This window comes from Ailuropoda melanoleuca, chromosome 19, assembly GCF_002007445.2.
Source record: "Ailuropoda melanoleuca isolate Jingjing chromosome 19, ASM200744v2, whole genome shotgun sequence".
NCBI lineage: Eukaryota > Metazoa > Chordata > Mammalia > Carnivora > Ursidae > Ailuropoda > Ailuropoda melanoleuca.
The window spans coordinates 14,304,751-14,332,556 of NC_048236.1; the positions used below are offsets into that span (position 1 = coordinate 14,304,751).

General features: G+C 38.4%; 1 protein-coding gene across 1 annotated transcript in view; it reads left to right on the forward strand.

The window, feature by feature from the left end:
- Nucleotides 1–7: 7 nt before the first annotated feature.
- Nucleotides 8–27,806, forward strand: part of BEND6 (BEN domain containing 6) — a 51,872-nt gene continuing 24,073 nt past the window's right edge. Inside the window, exons 1-3 of the mRNA XM_011224581.3 lie at nucleotides 8–295; nucleotides 16,101–16,320; nucleotides 23,245–23,422. Of these exons, the coding sequence (XP_011222883.1) occupies nucleotides 16,201–16,320; nucleotides 23,245–23,422 (298 nt within the window). The 5' untranslated portion in view covers nucleotides 8–295; nucleotides 16,101–16,200. The remainder of the gene's footprint in view (nucleotides 296–16,100; nucleotides 16,321–23,244; nucleotides 23,423–27,806) is intronic.

Sequence of the window (27,806 nt, forward strand, 5' to 3'; positions counted from 1 at the left end):
CGGCGGCCGCGGGCTGCGCCCGGGCCTGAGTGCCCAGCGCCCTCCCGCTGGGCCGCCCGCCAGTCCGCGCGGTCCGCGGGTGCACAGAACCGGCGCCTCTCCGCTCCCCGACACCCGGGGCTTCCACCTATCCAGCCTCCCTGGGCCGAATTGCTGGGGAGCCCGGCGACAGGGGGCGCCAAGGAGCCAGGGGGAAAACCGTGAGGCGCCGGCGGGAGCCTGCAGGCGGTGCTACCCCCACCTCCCACCTCCCCGCGCCCCGCCCCGAGGTTGGGGCTTTGGAGGATGCAGCCGGGTGAGCTATTGCTTGCGGGGGGGTTCCTCGCACGCTGAAGCGTGAACACCGGGAAGGGCCTTCCCTGGGAATTGGGGTTTTCCAGGCACGGGAGGCCCACCTTCTCCAAGCCCCTCTAAAGTGGGAGCGCTCCCCAGTGGAACGCTCCGGTCTGCAGACGTGAACTGTTACACCCCCAAACTAGGTACTATTTCTCAGCCGAGAAATGGGCACTGTAGGTCCTCCTGCATCCGTGCGTTTACCGTCAAACCGTGACTCATTCAGCGCGTTTGAGGAGAGAGGCAATTTCAGGTTTAGGGAACTGGCAGATAAAGGAAGTTGGAGACTGGCTTGTAAATATTTTGAGGAGAAATATTTTAGGGAGTGTGAGGGAATAATGATCTGTCACGCTCAAAACGCACACATTCCCTCCTGCCCCCTCCTCTTCCTTCATAACCAGCAAAAAAAAGTATATTGTTGATGGCCAGGAGATTTTACAGTGGTCTCTGGTGCAGTGCCAACGCGGAAGGTGTGGCGGGAGCGCTGCAGTGTGCCTTTCTGCGGACAGCCGCTGCCACCTGGCCCGGAAGCCGCTGCGGCTGCAGTCTGCGGCATCTTTTGGCCTTGGCCGGCCGAGTGCTGTACCGCGTTANGGGGGGGGGGGGGGGGGGGGGGGGGGGGGGGGCGGCTGTTTTTTGCTTATTTTGTTTTATTTACTCGCATAAGGCACTGCAATTATAGTGACATAAAGTAACACATTATTGCATTTATGGGGTTTCTAATAACTACTGAGGCGGACTCTTACTTTGGAATATTTAAGACACTGAAAAAATTGTCATAAAAAAGTAATTTGTAAAATTCCGAAAAGCACTTACAGACTAGATGACAATACTTAGGTTGTATTTGCTTGTAGGATCTCAAAATCAGTATTGTTTTCTAACTATACAAAATCAACTGTACAACTAACTCTGCATGAAAGCTTAACCATTGATGTTTTCAAGGCCTTGAACATATTACCATGTGTAGGCATTAAAGGAAACTCAAAAAGGCATTGCCTAATGCATTTCCTAAATGCCAGATTCATAAACATGGTAAACCATGGATGAAATTTTCTTACGTACAAGTTGTTTCCTAAAGCAAAATAAACATTCAAGTTGTTGACGTGTTGCATCACATCGGGTTGTTTTGGTTTGAAGATGCAAGGACCTTGGTTGCAGATGCTGTATAAGGTGAGAATGTTGAATGTCAGAGAAGAGGCTGCACTGCAAGTCAGGATAGGCTTCATAGGTCCCTGGCACTCGGGGTCTGCCAGGTAGCACTGCACCATTGCTCAAAGGTCTCCTACTACCGCAGCCCACTGCAGAGAGAGACTGTGTTCCTGTCCATTGTGCAGGAGTGTTGAAGAGAATCCTGAGAGTCTGCAATGTTTGGCACATCAGGAAAGGAAGAATTTTTTACTGCATTGATTCCCAGTAGAATTCTATCCCGGTAGAATAATTTAAAACAGCAACAAAACAAAAATTAACCTTCTGCAAACATGGGCAGAAATAACTAATAGAATTTGGGAAGATCGCTTTTGTTTTATACTTCCCACGGACTAAAATTTGTGAGTGAGCTAACATGGCCTAAATATCCTTGAAAGGTGTCTAAGACCACAAACACAGCATAGTAACCAATTTGCTCCAAACTCTGCATTTTTAATGACAAAAAGCAACTAACTAGCAATTATGGTTTTCTGAGCTATTACTTTAGCACAATTGTTATCATCCTGTGTCTTGCTGCAGCCATTTATAAGTTTCAAGTACACACAAGAACATCATTTATCTTTCTTGGCAGGCAAATGCCTTAACTGCCATGCAGTAGGATTATAGATATTTCTTTTTAGATGCATTCGTGTTTGTTCTTTACATCATTTATCTCAAGGATACTGATAATAAGGAAACCAAATCATTGAAAAAATCTAGTACTTAGGTTCCATTGCTATTTTCTGATTTCTGGCTAATTTATCATTTCCATCTCCAAATAATGGCATGTTCTTAATTGCTTCTTTCTGTGTGTTTATGTGATGCTAATGCATTGTGGAATTTAATAAATATTAAATCAGCCAATCAATCCTTTTTAGAAGTTAATTTAGTAGAATTCATATATTTTCTTTTTGCTAGGTTTTCATTACAAAAAATAATTGACATTGCATCAAAGTCACAAAAAAAATTAGATTTGGCAGTAGGTATGGAGGAGGAAGATCCTTGATCAAATGTTTCATATGAAGAAATGAACAATCAAGATGGAAAAGTACAGATAATTTTTTAACTTTTTATGCTAGTGAGTTAACACTGTCACCCAAGGGAGGACAAATGAGTTGATTAAAATGGTTAAGAGTGTTTGGTATCAGGTATGTAGAAGATGTTCCATCATGCAGCCCTTCTTCCCTTTGGATTCTCAACCAAATTGAGAATACACATGAGAACCAAAAGGAAATTTAAATATTAACTTAATTCAGGGTAAATTCAGATTGAAGAACATGGCTTAGATTCAAGGCCAAAATGGGACATCTTATTCCTTTTCCCCTAACTCTGCGTACCCAGCCAGTCACAGCTGAAGAACTACAGGCCTTCCCAACACTAGAGCACCAGGATACTACTTACCTGGAGACCAGAAGCCAAAAAGAGCCTGACACTCTCCCACCCCTGAGGCTTGCAGCATGACTGAGCAAGAGACAAGACCATATGTGAGAAGGGGACCTTTCATCCTTTCATACGTCAACCCTGCCCACTAGAGGCTGGAAGGTCCTCCCTGATTTCCTCCACCACTGAGTTATTTACCTGTCAAAGTAAGAGTAAGTAAGGGGCTTTATAAAAAGAAAGAAGCTCTGCAGTATTTCCCTAAAGATAGGAAGTTGTGGCACAAATTCCTAATTTATGGGTCAGAAAGAAAAGAAGTCTCCACCCTAATCTGTGTAGGGACCAACTGAGAAAAGGGGAAGAAATGAAGATGACTCAAGCTTTGAGCTAGGGTGGAAGGACAGTTCTGAAGGAAAAGATGACAAACTGAGTCTTATACCCATTAAGGTAGAGGTGTCAGAAGGATATCCATGTGAAATTATCCAGGAAGCACATGGAAACATGGGTGGAGAGGTCAGAACCAGAGACAGACTGGGAGTCATCAACATGAATTATAGTTGAGGTCATGGAAACGGACAAAATGACTAAGGGAGAGAAACTATAGAAAGAATTGAAGTCAGAACTTTGGAGATGACTTCCATTTGTGGACTGGAGAAGGACAGCAGAAGGCAAGTCTGTGCAAGCTCAAATAGGAACTGTTCCAACTTAGTGGCTTTCTAGAACAGAGGAACAAATGGGAGGTTAAGGCGTGCGAGGACTAGGGACTGGTGACTAGGAGACCACTGGAAACCTTCCAGAGAACTGATTCATCCTAGTAGGAGTGGCTAAAACCAGACATTAACAGGTTGAAGAGGGAGTAGGAGGTGAAAATAGGAGAGAGCCTCTGTCCACAATCTTTGGAGAAATTTAACTGTAAAAGTTAAATTCTAACTCTAAAAGACAATTCATCTAAAAGGGATGAGTAGAATTGTGATTAAAGCCTGAGTAATGGCTTTTTTATTTTTTACTTTTTTTATCAGGATGGGGTACTTCAGGAAGATTCCAGGGAACTTGAGAGATGGAACCAGTAGTGGTAGAGAAATTAAGAGTTAAAGAGAGGGGAGAGGAGGGCATTCTTCTGGGCATTTATGGCTTAACTGTTTGTTTTAACATATCTGCAGTCCCCTAGATGGGTTCTTTCTGCTCTCTGGCTTCTTTTGACTCCTCAGTTAACACTGACCCTGACTGGTTAGGATGGCTCCCTGCCCATGGTCTCTTCCCCACTAACCCTAGCTAATAACACTCAGACTAGGGGAATGATTTTTAGGGAAAGATAAGAAATACCTTGGAATGTAGCCCAAATTATCTGTAAGCTTTTATTACAAACCTAAATGGAAGTGAGTGTATTACCCAAGTGGTAATCACACAATGACATTACATTGAAATATTACCCCCTTGAAAACAAAAAGTTAGGTAAGAATGGCTCTAGCAATAAGTTTTTAGAAACAAGTCATACTGAGTTTGGACTGGTAACCTACTTGTTCCTAGGTAAAGTTTTTTACTCTAGAATTTAAATGGCGTAAGTGGAAAATTGAGAGGTATCCGAGGAAACGTGTTGTATGGCCTATTTATTCCCAAATCATTTTTCATAACAATCTGAGACCAAGACCTGTGCCAACAAAGCATAGGTTCTTGTATTGGAAGGTAAAGGAGCTGCATCATCTAGAAGAACCCACATCGTCTAATGTAATGTTGGAGGCAATTTCCAGCCACCAGAATCAGGGGAGCCATCGTGTGGATGGATTGCTATTGTCTTTTTAAAATCTGGTTTTTTTGAAGGAAAAATAATTATTTTTTGCAAATATTATATTCTGCAAATCTTCCCTGGGAAAGGACTTTATATTCATTTTACCACAATAAAAACTTTTGAAATAACTTGAAGGCATCGTTCTAAGAGAAAGTATCTCAAGGGAATCATCCCAAATTGTTCTTGTAACATTTTAGAAATTTTAGAGCCTAATTAGGATTTGTTGTCCTATGAGTTGTGGAATCCAGAATAATGCTGTTGGGGTGGGGGGAATGTTCTTTTTTGTGAACATTACAGGCTTCTCAAGAAAGTCTACTGAGTCTGAGAGTTTAAAAAAATGTCAGTGTGATTGAATTCATCTACCCTATAATGCTATGCAGGCAGTTTTTGGAAAGCAGTGATTTATTATCCGCTAGCAAATAGAATTCATTTCTGTAGTTTCTAACATTGAGTGTGGGATTAGTCATGCAGCAAAATACTGAGTCATTTGGCCAGAAAATTTACTCATAGTTGTATGAACTGCCAATGGAAAATTTGAGAGCCGTTCATAAATCAAATTATAAAGCTCTTAGAGTTATAAATCACTGAGCGACATTGTTCATTATTATTCAGATAATGTAAAAAATTTCCACCATTTCTAAGTAGGGGCAATTTACAAAACAAGTTTGAAAGCTGAAGTTAGTGCCTTCCAGACTAGGAGAAGTGTCTTAGCATGAGCAGAGGAAATTCTCAACGCTAACCTATAAGTTCTGGGACACCTCCCAAACTCGGGCAAATGCTGCCCACCCTGAGACTAACTGGAGATGATTTGCTGTGAGTTTCCTGTCCCCTTGCGACTTTGAACAGATTAGGAAAAAGAAAAATGAGTTCCCTAAGGTTAATTATCATTAAGATGTCGGTTCTAACCCTGAAAAGGAAGACTGTGTTAAGTATCTAGGACCACTTCCACAGACTTCTGTCATGGGAAGAAGGGCTAACTTGATTCCTGAGCTACCTTCAGGCCAGTGAAGCATCCCAATTTATATCTAGATATTTGGATGGATAAACCCATTCTGAGCCAAAGACACTGGTACTAAAATTTGGTCGTGAGCTCAGAATCTGCAAGGACTCCATAGTCTTAAGACTTAAAAGAAAGGCAGAAGAACTTAACATCAGTCTCCCCAAAACTACTCCTAGACAACCTGGCAAATGTAACAATTACTCTTCCTAAATTCTGCCTCAAGCCACGGTCTATGAAGCTTTTCACCATTCATCCTTCTATGGAGACTTGGTAACTGGGGCCCTCAAAACCACCAGGATAATTCCTTTATTTGGTGTGGAAGACCTCCTGTCCATACCAAGTGCTCAGCTCCATCCACCCATATCTCTAGCTTCCCACACTTGCCATACTTATGAACCCTGACTCCACCCCACCACCATATTTTCAGAACATTGGTTCTCAGTGTCTTATCACTGTGATCCCATTCTGCCACATCATGAGGTTTGTTATTTCATCATGTGACTTTCTCATCCCAGTGGGCAAGACCAGTTTCCAGGGGTGTTCTGATCTCTCAGTTTGGCTGGTTCTATTTCCTCCAAGTTCCCTTCTGACCCTCTAGGCTGTGACACAACATTCATGCAGTCCACACAAAGACAGACTTTGAATTGACACCATTTATTAAGTGGCTCAGCCCCCTCTGGCTCTAGTGAGCACCATTCTTTGCACAATTTCATTTTCTGGCCGTTTGAAATGAGGCAGGAATCCACCTTGAGAAGACACTGTAGGACTGCAATTAGTGTACCAGACCCCCTGGCAGTCTGCAATCTGTGAGCTGTTGAAGTCTGGGTCTTTCTGCCTAGATTAAGGGGCACCAGTGGCAGCAGCACTCTGGAAGTTGGTTGGTACAATCTTATTCACCTCTCTCTCTCACTCAAACAGCATGGAACAGCATGTCCTAGGATTCCTCATTACTGAATAGTTATCCTGGGGTGGACAACGAAGTTGTTTTAGTAGTAGCTAATACTCTGCTAAGTTTCTGCTGAATGTTTTTGCCTACATTTACTCATTTAATCCCCACAGCAACAATAGGTAGGTACTACTCATCTCTATCTTATAGATGAGTACTTTGAGGCTTAGAGATATAGAATTTCTCCCAAGATGGCAAATGCACTTCAAAAACCATAGTTTCTGTTGCATGCTTTTCATTTACATTGCCTCCCTGCCCACTGCAGCCTCTTCCCTAAAGGAATTCCTCCTAGCTAGGTTTGCTGGGCAGCTACCCTTCTTCTCTTCTGACTGTCCTTAGGCTAACACAAACCAGATGAATGGGGGTGAACCAGACACTCCAGCGGTATATCAGCTGTCAGCTGTTTCCCAGCACACAAGGGATCTGCTCCTCCTCTTTAGCCTATGAGGGATTTGCCTAGACCACTTCCTCTATCCTTCAATCAGGCAAGACTTCTTTCGTTGAAGTAGATCCATTCTTATTATTTCATTGCCCCATCATTATCACTTGGGTAAATTCAACTCAGTACCTCCAGGAAGCTAAACAAGATTGGAGGGCTAAGCAGAGTCCCACTTTGGAAAAACGCCCCTATTAGAGACCATCTGGCTATCCTTCCTCAAGGGGATAGCTCTAGGGGTGCCTGGCTGGCTCAGTCGGTGGAGCATACAACTCTTGTTCTCAGGGTCTTGAGTTCAAGTTCCATGTTGGGTGTGGAGTCTACTTCAAAAAAAAAAAATGGATAGCCCTACAAACAAACAAAAAAGGTATTTCACTGTTTTCAATCCTTTGGTAGGAGGACAAATTTAGTCTCCCCGCTCTTTCTGTGAACAGGAGGTACATCTGCTTGAGTTGTGCCTCCCCTTGGCTGTTTGAGCAATTTCTCTACTATGGAATCATGAATTCACAGCATTGTCCCAAAATGCCACCACCACTGAGCCCCCTGTTCCTCTCAGTCTTTGACACTTCTGAACCTTGAGGTTGGCTTCCACATTTTGAACTCACTGTACTCATCTATCCTTCCTTGCTTTTATTTTTAGGTAGCTTTCTAGACTTCAGCTGGATTAAGTAGATCCATTCCATTTCCTTGGGCTTCCTTCTGTGATCAATACTTAACATTTTCCACCCTTAACTAGTCCTAGTCCTGACTTGCCCTATGACTGCCCACACCCAGGCTTGGCAATACAGGTAACAGAGAGGAGATGGTCCTTTACATTTCCTTCCATTTTCATTATTCTATGAATTTATTGAAGAAAAGTACTGTCACTCATAAAGATGCATGAATGTATTTTTCTAATGACCTATACATAAGAGGTAGAGAAATAACTTAATTTAAAAAATGTGAAATGTAGCTGGTCATTGTTTTTTTAATTTTAATATTGCTTTAACATGGTATGAAAGCATATTAGAGTGAGAAAATTATTGGTAGTAGATGAGGGGGCACACCACTTAAGGTGATTTATTAAGTAAATTATCTGAAATACGTGATTCAGCACATTAATTAGGTTTAGACCTCAACTTTTGAGACTATAAAAGTACAAAAATAATAGAGACTATCTAAATGGTAACGAGTTATTTCATTAATATATGATATTAGTATAGGGTATAATGGGGCAGGTATTTCAAAGAAAAATTAGTTTCTCCTTTCATGTTATAATTGATATGATAAATTAATATTTGAAAGTTGAATCACTCCTGATTTTTATGCATAGACATTGATTCTTGCATCAGAACTATTACATTTTGTGAATTTTAGAAATTGGTCTAAAATTTAATGTTCTAAAATAGGATTACTTAAAGCAAAAAGCATAATGATCTCATCTTGCGCTCAACTTTCAAGATGAATAGAACGTTCTGCATTAATAAAAAAAAATGTGAAATGGAAGATGATTTACATGGCTTATAGTTATTCTAAAACAGAACTTTTAATTGATTCTTACTCTTCTTTATGCTCAACTCGGCACCTGTGTTTCTGATAAATGGGGAAAAGTCATATAAATACTGAGGGTTGGTAGGGACGCAGGGAAGATGGTAACAGAAAAATAGCCAGGGAAAAACTACTCACAAAAACTGATGTTACTTACAAAAGATTTTGGAGGCCCTAGAATCACAGGAAAACTCGTCCAGAGTCTCTTTTAAGTTTTACATATACTTGTTCAAGCTTTCAGACAGTTCCACATGTGGCTACAGGCTTTTCGTAGACAATTGGTGGGGATAAATGACATAATGGAGCGAGTAAAGATTGTCTTCCACCATTCCCAGCGTCTGATTTCTGTGCTAATACCTCTCTGCTATAGAAGTCTTCTTCCTGAATATATCAAGATGAAAGTAAGCCGGTCACCCTGTCTAACTGTAGATTAAGACAAAAGCTGGGTCATGTAGCACCTGGCTCCCTTGCCAGGTCAGGAGCAACAGAGAAGCTGAGAGAGTGCTTCACATGTAGTAAGGGTAAGAATGTTTCATGAAGTTTTGTTTTAGTTTTGTGTGTGTTTCCTGGATCAAAATGTAAACTATTTTTTTCAGAGTGAGCTGCCAGAAATGGTTGAAAGCCGCTGACTTATATTATCCAACCAACCACATATCATGGGTGTTCTCATGGCTGTGTTTATATTTAATTTCACATCCTACAAGTACTATCTAGGGAATTCATGAAATGCTTTCTGCTGCAAAAAATAAAGAAGAGAAGATAACTACATGGTGAATTTTCTACTATCAGGAACTAAGAGGAGTATTTAATACATTACCAAATTCACAATATCCTTTCTGAATTTGTTAATTGGCAGGTAATATAAACATTGAATCGTCTGTTTGTGGATGTTGTAACAGAATATTGGCCTGAAGTCCACTGAAAAGTGGTCATTCTAAAAGAGGTTCGATATGTCCCTGCTGGTTAGTCTTGAAAGAATTGTGTGTTTTTGGAGAAACTTGAGATTTGCTCTATAACTAAATCATCTTAGCAGTAGAGGATTTTAGTACAGGTAGGGATATTACAAAAACAACATTTTTATAAACTAATTTTCTCCAATTTTCTTATTGTGGTAAAAACACATAACATAAAATTTGCCATCTTAACCATTTTAAGGTGTATAATTCAGAGGCATTAAGTATATTCACATTGTTGTATGACCATCACCACCATCCATCTCCACAACCCTTTTCATCTTGCAAAACTGAAACTCTATGCCCATTAAACAATAACTCCCTATTTCCCTGCCTTCCACCCTGGGGTGATCCTCAACCCCAGTGACCTAGAAGTCTGGCATCTGTCACCATCACTAAATGATACTTAACAGGTCCCTATCAGTAAAATTTGGCAAATTCAACCTTATCAAATAATAACAATTTGCTGTAGGATCTTACATGCTGTATATTATGTCCCTCAAGTACTGTTCTTGATTTATTAGTAGTAATGTACAGTGAAGTAAGGCACTGAGGAGAAAGAAGTTAAAGCAGCTGGCTTGCTCTGCAGGAAAAGAAATGAAGATGAAAGAAATGAAAGCAGATGATACAGTTTAAACTTCATTTAAGTATGATAACTGAGCCCCCATGGGTCAGCAAACTACTGCTCATCTGCCTACTACGTGTTTTTATACAGCCTGCAATTTGAGGATGTTCTTTACATTTTTAAATAGTAGAAAAAACTCATTGTAAGAGCAACATACCATGATATGTGAAAATTATGTAAAATCAAAGTTTCAGTGTCCATAGTTTTATTGGAACATACTCACACTTACATTTTTACATATTGTTATGGCTGCTTTTATGCTATGAGGGCAGAGTTGAGTAGTTGTGACAGAAACCATATCAGGAAATCTCACCACTTTATACTGCTGCTCAGTGCCCCCCAAGCACAGTAATGCAGTTACAATAACTTCACTGTGTTTCAGTGTCATGCATATTGTCACACTGTGGCATTTTATTTTATTTTTTTATTACTAGAGCATGCCAATCACGTCAAAAAACAAAAAAAGAGAGTACTGTATTTCATGCTTTTAAAACAGAGTGGAGTGTGGCTTATTTTGTTATCAAATTAGGTGGCAAAGCATTGTGTTTATGATACAGTGACACCATAGACATGCTAAAAGAACATGATATGTGTCAATATTATCAAACTAAGCACTCATCACAATATTTCCAATTCACAGGACAGCAACTGTCAAAAAAAATTAGAAAATGCAAAATGAAATATCTCATCCCAGTAGAATTTCTTCACAAAAATAAGAAATGGAGGTACCTACCTGGCTCAGTCAGTGGAGCATGCGAGTCTTGNCCAGTAGAATTTCTTCACAAAAATAAGAAATGGAGGTGCCTACCTGGCTCAGTCAGTGGAGTATGCGAGTCTTGCTCCTGGGGACATGAGTTCAGGCCCCAAGTTGGACACAGAGCTTAGGAAACAAACAAACAAATGAAATGAAGCTAAAAGAAATGAAATGAAATGAGGGGCGCCTGGGTGGCACAGCGGTTAAGCGTCTGCCTTCACGCTCAGGGCATGACCCCAGCATTCTGGGATCGAGCCCCACATCAGGCTCCTCTGCTGTGAGCCTGCTTATTCCTCTCCCACTCCCCCTGCTTGTGTTCTCTCTCTTGCTGGCTGTCTCTATCTCTATCGAATAAATAAATAAAATCTTTAAAAAAAAAAAAAGAGATGAAATGAAATGAAATGAAATGAAATGAAATGAAATGAAATGAAATGAAATGAAATGAAATGAAAGTGAATCTGCATCCAAAATAAGTTTCTGTGTGGCTCATTGTTAGCCATGCAAGGAAAACCATTAACAGATAGTGAGTTCATTAAATCATGCTTAATTGCAGTAGCTAATGACATGTACCCGGAAAAAAATAAACTTAAGATCATTAGACTTTCAGCAAAAAGAGTTGCTCAAAGAACTGAGAACATCAGGAACAACATAATAATTAATTTAAAAACAGGAGAATTGACTTTGAGTTTTTCTTGGTGCTTGATGAGTCAACAGAAGCTACTGAGATTGCTCAGTTGGTCTTGTTTATTTGGGAGCAATTGCTGAGTTTAGAGTGACTGACAAATTAGCCTCTATAAATAGTCTTTGTGAAACAATCACAGGAGAGAATATTTTCAAAGAAATTGAGAAAACAATGATTCAGTACAACCTGAAGTGGAATCTACTAAGATGTGTTACAACAGATGGTGGTAAAAATGTGTGTGGAGCAGGAAAAGGTTTAATGGGACAAATTTACAAAGCTTGTGAAAATATAAGGTGTTTAGACCCTACTGTTATTCATTTTATTATTTACCAGCAGGTACTTTGCAGAAAACATTTTAACTTTAGTACATCTTTTTTAAAATAGCTTTATTTAAATATTATTTACATACCATGCAATTCACCCATTTGAAGTGTACAATTCAATATTTTTTTGTATATTCACAGAGTTGTGCAATTTTTAAGAAACATTTTTGTTCTCTCTAAACGAAAGGGCATTCTTTTTGCATTAGCAATCATACCTCCTCCTCACCCCCACCCCGACAATCTCTTACCCCTAAGAACCCACCAATCTATTTTCTGTCTCTATTCTTGACATTTCATATAAAAGGAATCACATAATGTGTGATCTTTTGTGACTGGTGTCTTCCACTTAGCATGTTTCCAAGGCTCATACATGTTGTAGTCTGTATCAGGACTTTATTTCTCATTGCTGAATAATATTTCACTGTAAGGATGCTATATTTTATTTATCTCTTCATGAGTTGATAGAAATTTGGGTTTTTCTACTTTTTAGCTATCAGGAATAATATAGCTATGCATGTTTGTATGCAAGTGTTTGCATGGATATATGTTTTCATTTCTCTTGGGTATATACTTAGTAGTAGAATTGATGTGTTATAAGATGATTCAATGTTTAACTTCTTGGGGAACTGCCAGTCTGTTTTCCAAAATGCCTGCACCTTTTTACAATCCCACCAGCAATATATAAGGGTTCCAATGTCTCCGCATCTTTACCAACACTTGTTATTTTCTGTCTTTTTTTATTATAGACTTCTAGGTGGGTGTGAAGTGACATCATAGTTTTTATGAGCATTTCTGTAATGATTAATGATATTGAGCATCTTTTCTTGTGATTATTGGCTATTTGTATATCTACTTTGAAATAATGCCTGTTTAAAGCCTTTGTCCATTTAAAAAACTGGGTTATCTTTTTATTATTGCATTGTAAGAGTTCTTTATATATCCTGTATACAAGCCCGTTATGAGATCTATTTTCAAATATTTTCTTCCATTGTGTGGGTTGCCTTTTTTACTTTCTTGATGATCTCATTTGTGAAGATAATGTTTTTGTTGTCATATTTATAAAATCACTACCTAACCCAAGATCATAAAATTTACTCCTATGTTTGCTTCTAATGTTTATAGTTTCAGCTCTTACATTTAGGTCTATGACCTAAATGTAAATTTTAAAGTAATTGTGCATATAGTGTGAAGTAGGATTCACTCTTTTTACATATGAATATTCAGTTGTTCCAGCACCATTTGTTGCAAAGACTCTTCTTTTCTCACTTACCTGTCTTTGCATTCTTGTCAAAAATCAGTTGATCATAGATGTAAAGGTGTATTTCTGGACTCTCAATTCTATTCTAATGATTCATATGTCTATCCTTATGCCAGTACCACACTGTTTTGCTTACTGTAGCTTTGTAGTAAGGTTTAAAATTGGGAAATGTGAATATTACAAATTTGTTCTTTTTCAAGATTGTTTTGGCCATTGTCTGTCTCTTGCATTTCCATATAAATTTTAAGATCACCTTGCAATTTCTGAAAATATCATTACTGAACCACTAGTGTAATGGTGAACTTCCTTCTTGTGGACTTGACCATCATCAGTTTCATGAATTTTTTCAGAAATAGAAGTTGAGTATTCTGACTCAGCATTTCTGTAACTTAGCAGTGGTGAAATTTCACTGCAAATGTGTGAGCTCAGGACCAAAACTGAAATTTTTTGGGAATGAGAACTGCCCTCAGCCACTCCTGTGAAATGCTGAGTGGCTTTTGGAACACTGAATGGCTAATGGAAATTACCTTCTGTAACAGACTTGATAATGTTTCTTAAAGAATTCATTAACAAACTGCAAGACAAATTACAAGACAAAACAAGTACTTATATGCAAAAATTACACTGAGGTAAAGTCATTTCATTAACAACTAATATGCCATTCATAATGTCTCAGGCTGATTTACACACTTCCCCTGATGCCAAAAGTTATAAGAATTGAGATGTTCATCTCCACTCAAATTTGCACCAGATGTATTTTTCCAGTTCAAACTACAGTTCTAGTATTGTGTTTCAGACTTCAATGCAAGTACAAAGAAAATTTCCCTATTTCAAAATACATTTAAGGGGCACATGGGTGTCTCAGTTGGTTAAGCATCCCACTCTTGGTTTCAGCTCAGGTCATGATCTCATGGGTCATGAGGTTGAGCCCAGCATCCTCCTGGGCTCTGCACTTAGTGGGCAGTCTGCTTGAAGATTCTCTCCCTCTGCCCCTCCCCCTCCACTCCCTCTTTCTCTATCTAAAATAAATAAATAAATCTTAAAAAAATACATTTAACTGTGCAATGAGGAGCTTCTACCTAACCTTTAATTAAAAGTAACTAATTGCTGCAATGGAATGGCACACTAAAAGGCAAATATCAAACGCATTTAATAGAATTCTATGAAGGTCTGTAAGAGGTGAATATCCTCAATTAAAATCATTAACATATATTGGGAGGTATGAACTTCCTTGGTGATGATTGTACAATATTGTGAATGTACTAAAAAACTAGTGAACATATACTTAAAATGGTGAATTTTATGTCATGTGAATTTTATCTCAATTAAGAAAATTATAAACTCATAGATTAATATCAGTATATGGCAATACCTGTTGGTGTGAAAGACATTTTCAAATATGGAATACATAAAATCTCATTGCAGGTCAGCATTAACAAATGAATACCTGGAAAAGTATTTTGATGGTGGGGAAAACTTTGAATCCCAATTAAACAAGATGTTAACTAATGATATTTGCTAGGAGTGGATTTTTTATCTATAGAATGCTCTTAATTATATATCCCTGATTTAGGATTGCTTATGGCAAACATACCTAGAACCTAGGGGTTTATAACCTCCTAGAAAAGGTCATGCAAGCTATACAACTCTGAGTTATAAAATGAAGAGATAAAATGGAGATGTGTTAAAACTTAAATACTCCCCACTGTGTGAGATGACCCTCAAACCTCTCACTTATTCTAGACCACAGAGTTCCTATGTGATCTGAGGAGGAAGGACCTACAAAGTCAGCAGGATGACCTAGACTCTCCCTACTTGACCTTTGCCTCTTGATTGTTTGTATCATTAAAATTATTAATAAAGCTTGATGCTAGGTAAAATCCCTGATATTTGTGAGTCAGATATGACAGTTCAATTCCATGTGTGAGCTCAAATATTATTCATATATTTGAAAATTCAAAGTAAGTTTTCAAAGAGTCACACAAGCAATTTTGGCAAGACAATCCCAAATATTATTTCATGCTTAAAGAATGATGAATTTCTCTTAAAGTAGATAAAAGTACCATATTTTCTAAAAGAATTCTTTAGTATATTTTGGTAAGGAGCATATGTTACCTTCTGCTCAACAGTCTACATATTTCTTGAAGTCCCTTTAAGTTCAACCCCTTCTGCATTTAAAGTTTCATAATTTATAATTAAATATCCTTTCATAGAAACAAACCAATATATGCAAGTAATAGGGATGCTAAGACCAAATGTACTACATCATCTGTGCATAGCAAAAATTAAATTTGATCATTTCAACCCTGTTCTACATAAGAATTATCATCCGCTTTTCAGGTTTTGAAAAATGATTATCCCTTAAGAATTTTTTATGAAATGTATCTTTGCCTTTGAGATATATTTTTCTTCTATTCTTTATGGCAAATTCTTAAATTTACACTAGGAAAAATCTTCCATCTCAAAACTATAGAATTTTCAGAAAAAAAACAAAACAAACTTCTAAGCAATTCTTATTGATCTCCCTTGGAATATTTTGATCCTGATAAGATCTAGTATTATTAATGCCTATTATAACTTTGGTCCTGTGAAATACTGTCTGCATAAATTTATAATGTTTCTATGTTGGTTTTTAGACTCCTTATGACTGACAAAAAACTTGTAAAGATGAAAAATTTTTCACACTATTTCATTTTATAAGTGACAACTCACTGCATATTTCACGTCATGGAAATAAGACATCCTCATGACGATGATGAAATTGAGTGATTTTGAATCAAATGAAAATGTGAACAAAACTGGTCAGCAGGGAAAAAAACAGGAACCATTTAGTAAAAGTACTTGAGTGGCTACTGCCATTATGAAACATATAGTTGTAAATACATTATGTAACCTTTTTTGTTTTTGTTTTTAAGGAAAAATATTAATTTTGGGGCTACGTCCAGAATAGCATCATCTACATGGGCATTCCCTCTTCCTACAATTTCAGAAAATCCTTGATAACTACTTGAGAAAATGCAGAAGATCTTGCAAACAGAGGACATTACCAATACCCAAGCTCTTAGAAAAGGAAAGAGGAAAAGGACAGAGACAATGGACTCAGAGAATGCAAATAATGACATGGATAAAGGACAGGTTGGTGTTCTGTTACCTCAATATAATTTTATTATCTAGCTCCAGCATAATTCCATAATCCTTTCCATAATTTTTTACTTTGGTACTTTCCGTTCTTCCAGTAACTTATTGTTCCCTTTAATTCTTTGTTCAACCAAGGGAATAAAATTTCATGTTCTCTTTGTAATGTTGAACAAGTTGAGTTAGAAACATACTCAAAAGACATTTTACCTGTTTCTATTTAAGTATGGCCAATTATGCCATTGTTCAAACTTCCCCTCATATTCTGGGAAATGAAAGAGCAGCAAATTGTCAGAAACTATTTTTCCTCTCAAAAAGTACTGAAGAAATTGAAACACCTATCTCTTCTTTAAGATTTACTGTTTCTTTTCTTTTTTAACTCCAGTTTATGGCCCGTGTTCATCACTGGTTTGGTCTGGGCTCCTTTCTTATCTTTATTTATTATTCCTTTTTAATCTGAATTCCCCCCTCCCATTGTCCTCTGATGGACAACCCCGTAATGTGTTTATCTTGTTTCATTTTATTTGTGTATCTTTGCAACACATATATTTATGTATGTCCTTGTAATACATGTAGTTTGTTATGTGCATGTATTCATATTTAATTTTTTAAACACATACTAGACATTCTCATAGTTTAAAATATTTTTTAATCTTCTGGGGATGGTGTCTAGAGGCATTCAGGATGGTCTGGCATTTGACATACATAGGATATCATATAATACAGCCCCTGGCAAATCTAGGCTGTTCCAAAACCCTGGTAATGGAACTGTTTACCTTTATACCAAAAAGATTGCGAAACTGGCAAAATCTGCATGTAGAGTGTTCTCAGTCCATCTTTAAGGAGTTTGTGCTGTGAGACTTAAAGTTCTTACAAGGTTCTAGGGGCTCCTGGGTTGCTCAATTGGTTAAAAGTCTGACTCTTGATTTCGGGTTTGGTCATGATCCTGAGATTGAGCCCGAGTGGGGCTCCTCCTTCAGTAAGGAGCCTGCTTGAGATGCTCTCTCTCCCTCTCTCCCTGTCTTCCCCCCGCCACTTGCACGCATGCATGCTCTCTCTCTTGAAAAAACATGTCAGCAGGGCCCCTGGTGGTTCCATGTGTGCTAAAAGTGCGCATGACAGGATTAAGTGCACTTCCTTTATTGAGGAGCAGAAAATCATTATGAAAGTGATGAAGGCACAAGAACAGAGTCAGAAGGCTAAAAAAAATAAAGTTTTTATGAGTTAAAAAAAATCAAAAGGTATATATATATATATATATATATATATATTTTTAAGATAAACAGTGAAAATTCTCTTTCACTTTTACATCCCTGTTTCCCATCCACCCTGTTCCCACCTCACACCCACCCACTATAGGTAATCACATTTATTGCTTTCTTGTTTATCTTTCCAGTGTTTCTTTGTTCAAATAAAGCAAATATAAAAATACATATTTTTGTCCCCTCTATTGCACAAAAAAGTAACTTAACAGATATGTTGCTTCGTACTTTGCTTTTTTACTTAATTTTTTTAAAGATTTTTCTACTAGTATGTAAAGAACTTCTCTTTTTTACAGCTCCATATTATTCCACTGTGTCTATGTACCAGCCTTTATTTAGCCAGTCTCCTATGATGGATATGGGTTGTTTCCAACCTTTTCCTTCTTACAAATCACACCGCATTGTAGAACCTTATGGATACATCATTTAGTACATCATTTAGTAGTACATGATAATTTGGTATCATGATATATATCTCAGTCTGTTTCTGATTTTTCAATGAGCACTGTTTTTAACATCTACTTACATCACTATTTTATGTCTGATCTGTTGTGTCTAACTACTGCATAGCGCCAGATTTTACTTATCCTTTTTTCCAATGATGAACACCTAAATTTCCTGTAGCATCTTGCTACTACAAACAATGAAAAAATAAATCTCCTCATACCTGTCCTTTTAAGAAGCAATGTGAGGGATTCTCTGGAATAAACACATATGAGGGTGGTTTGTGGCTTATAAGTTATTTGTTTGTTTCTAGTTCATTTGACTAGATACTATAAGATTGCTTTCCAGAGTGTCTACATCAGTCCATATGCCCATAAGCAGGGCATGAGGGTCTCCTATATTTGTATTTCCTTACCAACACTTAACGTTGATATTCATATGTCATATTTTTGGCAATGATGGGAGAAAAATGACATCTTATTTCAATTTAATGGTGCAGGTTTGGGAGACAAAGTGGTTCCTTGAGGAGTAAAATAGTCACATGATCTTGTAGGCCAATGTTGTGATTTCTTTAGCAATTTGTTTTCTTTAAAATTTTATAGCTTTCGAAACTACTTATTTCTATTTGGTCCCACGGCAGGTAACTACAGACAGAGATCTTATTTGATCACAAATTAGCCTGAAAACTTTTCTCTTTTATTATGGCATCTATGCTCAGCCTTTTTTCTCTCCAACTTACCTTTCTCTCCAGTTACCTAATTGTCATGTGAAACAATAAGCTTGAAGGTAACACACTGAAGTTGATGTTTACCATTGGGATGGATCTCAATGGAAATCAAGAGAAGCTCTTGAGAAAGCCTTGAGATCACAGTCTTACCTCCTGCTACTTAGATGTAGAAGTAATTGGCTTTTTCAAAACTTGAAGATTTAACATTACTGATTACTAGTAAATTTAGATTGTAGGCTTCATTCTAAATGTAGGTGGAAGGAGAAAACCTTCTATCTCTGCAAACTGATTGCACTGACAAGAAATCACTCATACACAGCATCCTTCTTTTTTCCAAGCTCAGTAAGCACATGGTCTGCCTTCCAAGGTATTCCAGGTGACAGTTTTACCGAATACATCACTAGGTCTAACAAGAGTGAACAGCTTTCCAACATTATATCTCTGCTTTTTTGGCCCACAACCTGATCGCTAAGTAATTCAAGCATATGTCAGGTTTTGGATATCTTGTTTCTTGGTACCAAAATCTGCATTAGTTATGATGTGTGTTTCAAAGGCTATAACAGAGACCCAAATATAACAGTGGCTTATATATAATGGAAGTTTACTTCCCTAACACATAACAGCAAGGGCAGTCAGGGTTTACTATGGCAGTTCCACAATGTTGAGGATCTCTCTTATCTCGCTGGTTTACCTTACTCAGGAAGCAGCCTCTATCTCTGGGTCTAAACAGACTATTCAAGGGGCGCCTGGGTGGCCCAGTCGATTAAGCATCTGCCTTCAGCTCAGGTCATGATCCCAGGGTCCTGAGTTTGGCATCACACTCCCTCCTCAATGGGAAGTTTGCCTCTCTCTCCCTCTACTCCTCCCCCTTGCTCATGTTCCCTCTTTCTCTCACTGTCTTTCTCTCAACTAAATAAATAAAATCTTTTTTTAAAAAGTCCCTTTACAGTTAAAGTAATTATTTGTAGATACATATTTATTGCCATTTTATTATTTGTTTTGTGGTTTTTTCTATAGGTTTTCACTGATCCTTTCTTCTCTTGCTTTCCTTCATGGCTTGTTGGCCTGATACACTTGAGTTCCTTTCTCTTTATTCTTTGCATTTCTTCCTGGTTTTGACTTGTGGTTACCATTAGGTTTGCATATAACACCTTCTGCATAGAACAGTCTATATTAGGATGACGATTGCTTAATTTTGAAACCATTCTTTACACTTCTCCCCTCATTTTAGGTATATGGTGTCATATTCTACATCCTTCCATTTTATGAATACCCTTGACTGGTTTTTACAAAAATACTTATATTGCTTTTATAGTTTTTACTTTTCATACTCTCATTTATGGTCTTTCCTTTCCATTCAGAGTCTCATTTAATATTTCTCATAGGGCTGCTTTAATGGTCATGAATTCCTTTATTTTTCATTTGTCTGAGAAACTCTTTATCTCTCCTTCTATTCTGAATGATAGCCTTACTGGATAGAGTATTGGCTACAGATTTTTCCCTTGCAGCACTTTGATTATAATTGCCACTCTCTTTTGGCCTGCAAAGTTTCTGCTGAAAAATCCACTACAACCTTATGGAGTTTCCCTTGTATGTGACTGCCTTCTATTCTCTTGCTGCTTTGAAATATTTTTCTTTATCATGACTTTTTGCCATTTTAATTACTATGTATCTTGGTGTGGACCTCCTTGGGTTGAATTTTGTGGGGAGATCTCTGTGCCTCCTGGACCTGGATATCTGTTTCCTTCCCCAGATTAGGGAAGTTTTCAGCTATTATTTCCTTCCCAGCTTAGGGTAGTTTTCAGCTATTATTTCCTTCCCAGATTAGGGAAGTTTTCAGCTATTATTTCTTCTTGGATATCTGTTTCCTTCCCCAGATTAGGGAAGTTTTCAGCTATTATTTCTTCTGCCCCCTTTTCTCTCTCTCCTTCTTCTGAGATCCCTATGATAAGAATGTTATTATGCCTGATGGAGTCACTGATTTCCCTAAGACTATTCTCAGTTTGCATAATTTCTTTCCTCTCCTTAGTTCAGCTGGGTTACTTTCCATTGCTCTGTCTTCCAGGTTATTAATTAATTCCTCTCCTTCATCTAGTCTGCTATTTATTCTATCAAGTGTATTTTTTTAAAGATTTTTTATTTATTTGAAAGAGAAAGAGAGCATGCACAGGGGGAGGGGCAGACGGAGTCAGAAAAGCAGACTCCCCACTGAGCAGGAAGCCCAACATGGGGCCCAATCCCAGGACCCTGGGATTATGACCTGAGCCAAAGGCGGACGCTTAACTGACTGAGCCACCCAGAAGCCCCAACCATCAAGTGTATTTTTAATTTCATCTTCTGTGTTCTTGATCTCTGATTGGTTCTTTTTTATCTCTGTGTTAAAGGTCTCACTGATCTCCTCCACTCTTTCCTCAAGTCCAGTGAGTATCTTTATGATCATTACTTTAAAATCTCTATTAGGCATATTACTTATATCCGTTTTGTTTAGGTCTCTTGCTATAATTTGGTCCTGTTCTTTCATTTGGGACATATTCTTATGTCTCTTCATTTTGTCTAACTCTGTGTCTGTTTCTCTGTATTAGGAAAGTCAGCTACTTCTCTTGCTGTTAACAATTACAGCCTTATGAAGAAGAGGTCCTGTAGTGCCCTGCTGTGCAGTGTCCCCTGTTCTCCAGGGTCTAGCACTTCAGGGAGTATCTCTTATGTGTGTTGCTTATGCTCTGCTGTTGAGTCTTGGCCTCTTCTTCCTTCAATCCAGTTGTCTGCAGAGGCTCTCTTTACCAGCAGGGGTGGGGCACACTGCCATTGTCTATAAGATTCTGGCACTGTGTGGCCTCTCTGTCCACACACTAAACTATTTCTGTTTCACCAGTTTCCTCAACACCTACCTGTCTCCTGATGAGGACACAGGAACTATTTGGAGTCTCTAGCTCTTTTTCAAGAACTCTGGAGAGTCTGGCTCCTTTCTCTTGTCCAGCTGTCTAGATACTAATTTTGGCCATTTCTGACTTATGATCCAGAGAGGTACCATGTTGCCCTGATGTTAATACTGGACATGGGTCCTCTTTAGGGAGTTGGTTTTTTGTTGGGTTTTTTTTTTTAAGATTTTATTTATTTGTCAGAGGGAGAGAGACAGATAGAATGAGCACAAGCAGGGGAAGAGCTGGCAGAGGGAGAAGCTGGCTCCCCACTGACCAAGGAGCCCGATGCGGGACTCAATCCCAGGGTCCTGGGATCATGCCCAGAGCTGAAGGCAGATGCTTAACTGAGCCACACGGTGTCCCTCTTTGGGGAGTTTTTAATGCACTGAGAAGCAAGGATCCAACCCTGTTGTTCTAGGATTGCTCTTCATTTATCTGGATGTTTCTATTATATACCCTTACCCCTGTGATCCATCTTCCTTCCCCCCCCCAAACACTAGGTCCAGGAAGAGCAAAGACACTTGAATCTAATTTCCTGCCATTCCAGCTGCTTATTTTCTAGACTTCTCCTGGCACCAGAATGTCTCTTCCCTTCCTGTGCAACAGAAACTTTCTTTATGTCACAACTTTATCTCTTCTACTCTAAATTTATTTTTAAAAACTTTATACTCCAGAGCCGATTGGGTGGCTCAGTCAGTTAAGTGTCTGACTTCTGCTTGGGTCATGATCTCAGGGTCCTGGAATCAAGCCCTGGATTGGGCTCCCTGCCTAGCAGGGAGTCTGCTTCTCCCTCTCCCTCTGCCTTTCCCCCCACTTGTGCTTTCTCTCTCTCAAATGGATAAATAAAATCTTTTTAAAAAATAAATTAAAAAATTTAAAAAAACTTTGTACTCTAGCCTTTTGGATCTTTATAAATTCCATTCTATGCTCTGATTTTACACACACACACACACACACACACACACACACATACACACACGCCTGGTAATTTGAGTAAATCCTTTTCTGTCTCAATACAGCTTAGGTTTTGCAACTCAAATGCATATGTTTTTAGACTATTGTCTTGCTATTGACCTTAAAAAATATTTCTAAAACTAAAAGGAAACCATGAATGCTTTGTTCTAGGTGAATCTTCTCTCCCTTTTCTCTGATGCAATAAACCCCCAAATTTCTCACAGTCTCCACAGAGAGGCTGTGAGTGAAAAGTTAGGGAAGAAATGGAGGGTAGGGATGAGTTACAAAGACTGAATGGCAGTCTGGTTGATTCTTCTCTGTTATACTATTTTTCTACTTTATATTCTTCACTGAAGTTAGACAGAATCCTGATTTCTGCTATGTGACAGATGTGTGCATGAAACTTTGATGTCTTCCCTTTTCTGAGCTCCCCTGGAGGGGGGAAGACAAAGCTGAGGCTAGTTCACTAGGTAGGGAAACTCTTCCTATGGAGCAGGAAATGCCTGGGAGATGAGGGATTCATAGGTCTGATTAAGTCCCTTCAGCATACAGAACATGGGATAAACCATTAAAGTCATTTTGAAGCTTCTTTTGTTGTGCCTGCCTTGTATTTTAGAGAGACCCATATTCAGGAAATGCCTTTCTGCCTGGTGAGAGCTCCAGTGAGGATGAAGAGCCTTTAGCAGAATTGTCAAAGGAGGAATTGTGCACGAAAATAAAAACCCTGAAACAAAAACTAACAAACACGCGGAAAGAAAACAGCCGACTTCGACAGTCTTTGGTCATGCTTCAAGGTAAACTTTGAGAAAATTGATATTTTTTTTAAGATTTTTTATTTATTTATTCAACAGAGATAGAGACAGCCAGAGATAGAGGGAACACAGGCAGGCGGAGTGGGAGAGGAAGAAGCAGACTCATAGGGGAGGAGCCTGATGTGGGGCTCGATCCCACAATGCTGGGATCACGCCCTGAGCAGAAGGCAGATGCCCAACCACTGTGCCACCCAGGCGCCCCGAGAAAATTTATATTTTTAGATAAAAGGAAATATATGATGAGTGAGAATTTTTGCAAGTCAGCTGTCAAGAATGAAAAAGCAAATCAGTACCTTAGAGAAAAAAAAATCAAAAATCACATTTTAAGAAAATCTATGATTACATAATTTAACACAGAAGCACTCTTCTTGAAGCCTTTAGTTTATGGCTTAGAGATTTTTAGATTATTCCTATGAAATACCAGATGTTGTATTCATTTAATAACATTCAATAGATATTTATTAAGCATTTAATAGGGGCTGGCTACTCACTGTGGTAGGCCCCAGAGAGAAAAGATTAGTAAGACAGAACAAATATGTTAACATGTTCATGATGTGTTTATCTCATTCTGCTCTGCTAGGGAAAGCACTAGAAAATGGGACCTGTTATGATACATTATAGAGCCAGTGGAATTAAAGATCCTATATATTGAAGTGTAGTTTTGGAGTTGGGAAGAGTAGTCTGAGAAAACAATCACATTCCGCTGAAGACTAATAAAGGAGAAAGATCAGTTTATGCGAATTAAAAAACACTGGGTATAATGTCTTTTTTAGGATCCTATATTGTATTTAAGTATTTATTTTTCAAAAATTATGTTTTCCATTTGCAGTTAAGCATCATGCACTCTTTTGTGCAGCTGAATATTTGGTAATCATGTCCTGTGTTAGGGAGCATTCTGTTGTAAAACAGTAAATACACAGACCATTTTGAAAATAAATCCCTCTGGCTGCTGTGTACAAAATGAGTACAAATAACACAAGAAAGAAAGTGGGGAAGGGCCGCTCTCGGAGAGTATTGCAGTCATCCAGACTAACATGATGGCAGCCTATCCCAAGGTGAAGGCTATGGAAGTAAAGAGGACAGTTCACATAATTTTGGAGGCAAANAATCAAGCCCTGGATTGGGCTCCCTGCCTAGCAGGGAGTCTGCTTCTCCCTCTCCCTCTGCCTTTCCCCCCACTTGTGCTTTCTCTCTCTCAAATGGATAAATAAAATCTTTTTAAAAAATAAATTAAAAAATTTAAAAAAACTTTGTACTCTAGCCTTTTGGATCTTTATAAATTCCATTCTATGCTCTGATTTTACACACACACACACACACACACACACACACACACACACACACGCCTGGTAATTTGAGTAAATCCTTTTCTGTCTCAATACAGCTTAGGTTTTGCAACTCAAATGCATATGTTTTTAGACTATTGTCTTGCTATTGACCTTAAAAAATATTTCTAAAACTAAAAGGAAACCATGAATGCTTTGTTCTAGGTGAATCTTCTCTCCCTTTTCTCTGATGCAATAAACCCCCAAATTTCTCACAGTCTCCACAGAGAGGCTGTGAGTGAAAAGTTAGGGAAGAAATGGAGGGTAGGGATTAGTTACAAAGACTGAATGGCAGTCTGGTTGATTCTTCTCTGTTACACTATTTTTCTACTTTATATTCTTCACTGAAGTTAGACAGAATCCTGATTTCTGCTATGTGACAGATGTGTGCATGAAACTTTGATGTCTTCCCTTTTCTGAGCTCCCCTGGAGGGGGGAAGACAAAGCTGAGGCTAGTTCACTAGGTAGGGAAACTCTTCCTATGGAGCAGGAAATGCCCGGGAGATGAGGGATTCATAGGTCTGATTAAGTCCCTTCAGCATACAGAACATGGGATAAACCATTAAAGTCACTTTGAAGCTTCTTTTGTTGTGCCTGCCTTGTATTTTAGAGAGACCCATATTCAGGAAATGCCTTTCTGCCTGGTGAGAGCTCCAGTGAGGATGAAGAGCCTTTAGCAGAATTGTCAAAGGAGGAATTGTGCACGAAAATAAAAACCCTGAAACAAAAACTAACAAACACGCGGAAAGAAAACAGCCGACTTCGACAGTCTTTGGTCATGCTTCAAGGTAAACTTTGAGAAAATTGATATTTTTTTTAAGATTTTTTATTTATTTATTCAACAGAGATAGAGACAGCCAGAGAGAGAGGGAACACAGGCAGGCGGAGTGGGAGAGGAAGAAGCAGACTCATAGGGGAGGAGCCTGATGTGGGGCTCGATCCCACAACGCTGGGATCACGCCCTGAGCAGAAGGCAGATGCCCAACCACTGTGCCACCCAGGCGCCCCGAGAAAATTTATATTTTTAGATAAAAGGAAAAATATATGATGAGTGAGAATTTTTGCAAGTCAGCTGTCAAGAATGAAAAAGCAAATCAGTACCTTAGAGAAAAAAAAATCAAAAATCACATTTTAAGAAAATCTATGATTACATAATTTAACACAGAAGCACTCTTCTTGAAGCCTTTAGTTTATGGCTTAGAGATTTTTAGATTATTCCTATGAAATACCAGATGTTGTATTCATTTAATAACATTCAATAGATATTTATTAAGCATTTAATAGGGGCTGGCTACTCACTGTGGTAGGCCCCAGAGAGAAAAGATTAGTAAGACAGAACAAATATGTTAACATGTTCATGATGTGTTTATCTCATTCTGCTCTGCTAGGGAAAGCACTAGAAAATGGGACCTGTTATGATACATTATAGAACCAGTGGAATTAAAGATCCTATATATTGAAGTGTAGTTTTGGAGTTGGGAAGAGTAGTCTGAGAAAATAATCACATTCCGCTGAAGACTAATAAAGGAGAAAGATCAGTTTATGCAAATTTAAAAACACTGGGTATAATGTCTTTTTTAGGATCCTATATTGTATTTAAGTATTTATTTTTCAAAAATTATGTTTTCCATTTGCAGTTAAGCATCATGCACTCTTTTGTGCAGCTGAATATTTGGTAATCATGTCCTGTGTTAGGGAGCATTCTGTTGTAAAACAGTAAATACACAGACCATTTTGAAAATAAATCCCTCTGGCTGCTGTGTACAAAATGAGTACAAATAACACAAGAAAGAAAGTGGGGAAGGGCCGCTCTCGGAGAGTATTGCAGTCATCCAGACTAACATGATGGCAGCCTATCCCAAGGTGAAGGCTATGGAAGTAAAGAGGACAGTTCACATAATTTTGGAGGCAAAAATGATGGGAAACAGAGAGAACATGGTGATGAGCTAGATTTCCATTTCGTGGTAAATGACTCACATTCTTTCCTAAGAATATTTTATTACATTGAAGACTTCACAGTTTTAAGTAGAAGCAGTTACAGCTAAAATATGTTTATTCCAACACCAAACCATTATCTCTTTATTTTTTTCAAATTTAAATATTGAATTTTTGTAGTTGATTTTTTTTTCTGGTGAGGTTTTTGTGATTTCAAAAAACAGATCATTGTTATTTTTATATAATCTCTTCTAGGACTTAGAGTAAGATGAAAAGCTAATTTATAGAGTTAGCATAAATTGGTGATTAAAAGTATTGATTTTTGAGTTACAGACCTTGTTTGAATCCCAGCTCTGCTTACTGGCTATACAACTGTGGCCATGTCACTTTACTGGGTCCAGCCCCAGCTTCAATCTTCCCATCTACAAACTGAGGGGTGGGGGGCAACCTATCGTGTCCCTGCTGCTATGAATATTAAAAGAGATCATTGGAAGAAATGTTTCACCCAAAGCACACGATAGGTGCTCAGTAATGGTATTTATTATTGTTACTGTCTCTNCACTATTTTTCTACTTTATATTCTTCACTGAAGTTAGACAGAATCCTGATTTCTGCTATGTGACAGATGTGTGCATGAAACTTTGATGTCTTCCCTTTTCTGAGCTCCCCTGGAGGGGGGAAGACAAAGCTGAGGCTAGTTCACTAGGTAGGGAAACTCTTCCTATGGAGCAGGAAATGCCCGGGAGATGAGGGATTCATAGGTCTGATTAAGTCCCTTCAGCATACAGAACATGGGATAAACCATTAAAGTCACTTTGAAGCTTCTTTTGTTGTGCCTGCCTTGTATTTTAGAGAGACCCATATTCAGGAAATGCCTTTCTGCCTGGTGAGAGCTCCAGTGAGGATGAAGAGCCTTTAGCAGAATTGTCAAAGGAGGAATTGTGCACGAAAATAAAAACCCTGAAACAAAAACTAACAAACACGCGGAAAGAAAACAGCCGACTTCGACAGTCTTTGGTCATGCTTCAAGGTAAACTTTGAGAAAATTGATATTTTTTTTAAGATTTTTTATTTATTTATTCAACAGAGATAGAGACAGCCAGAGA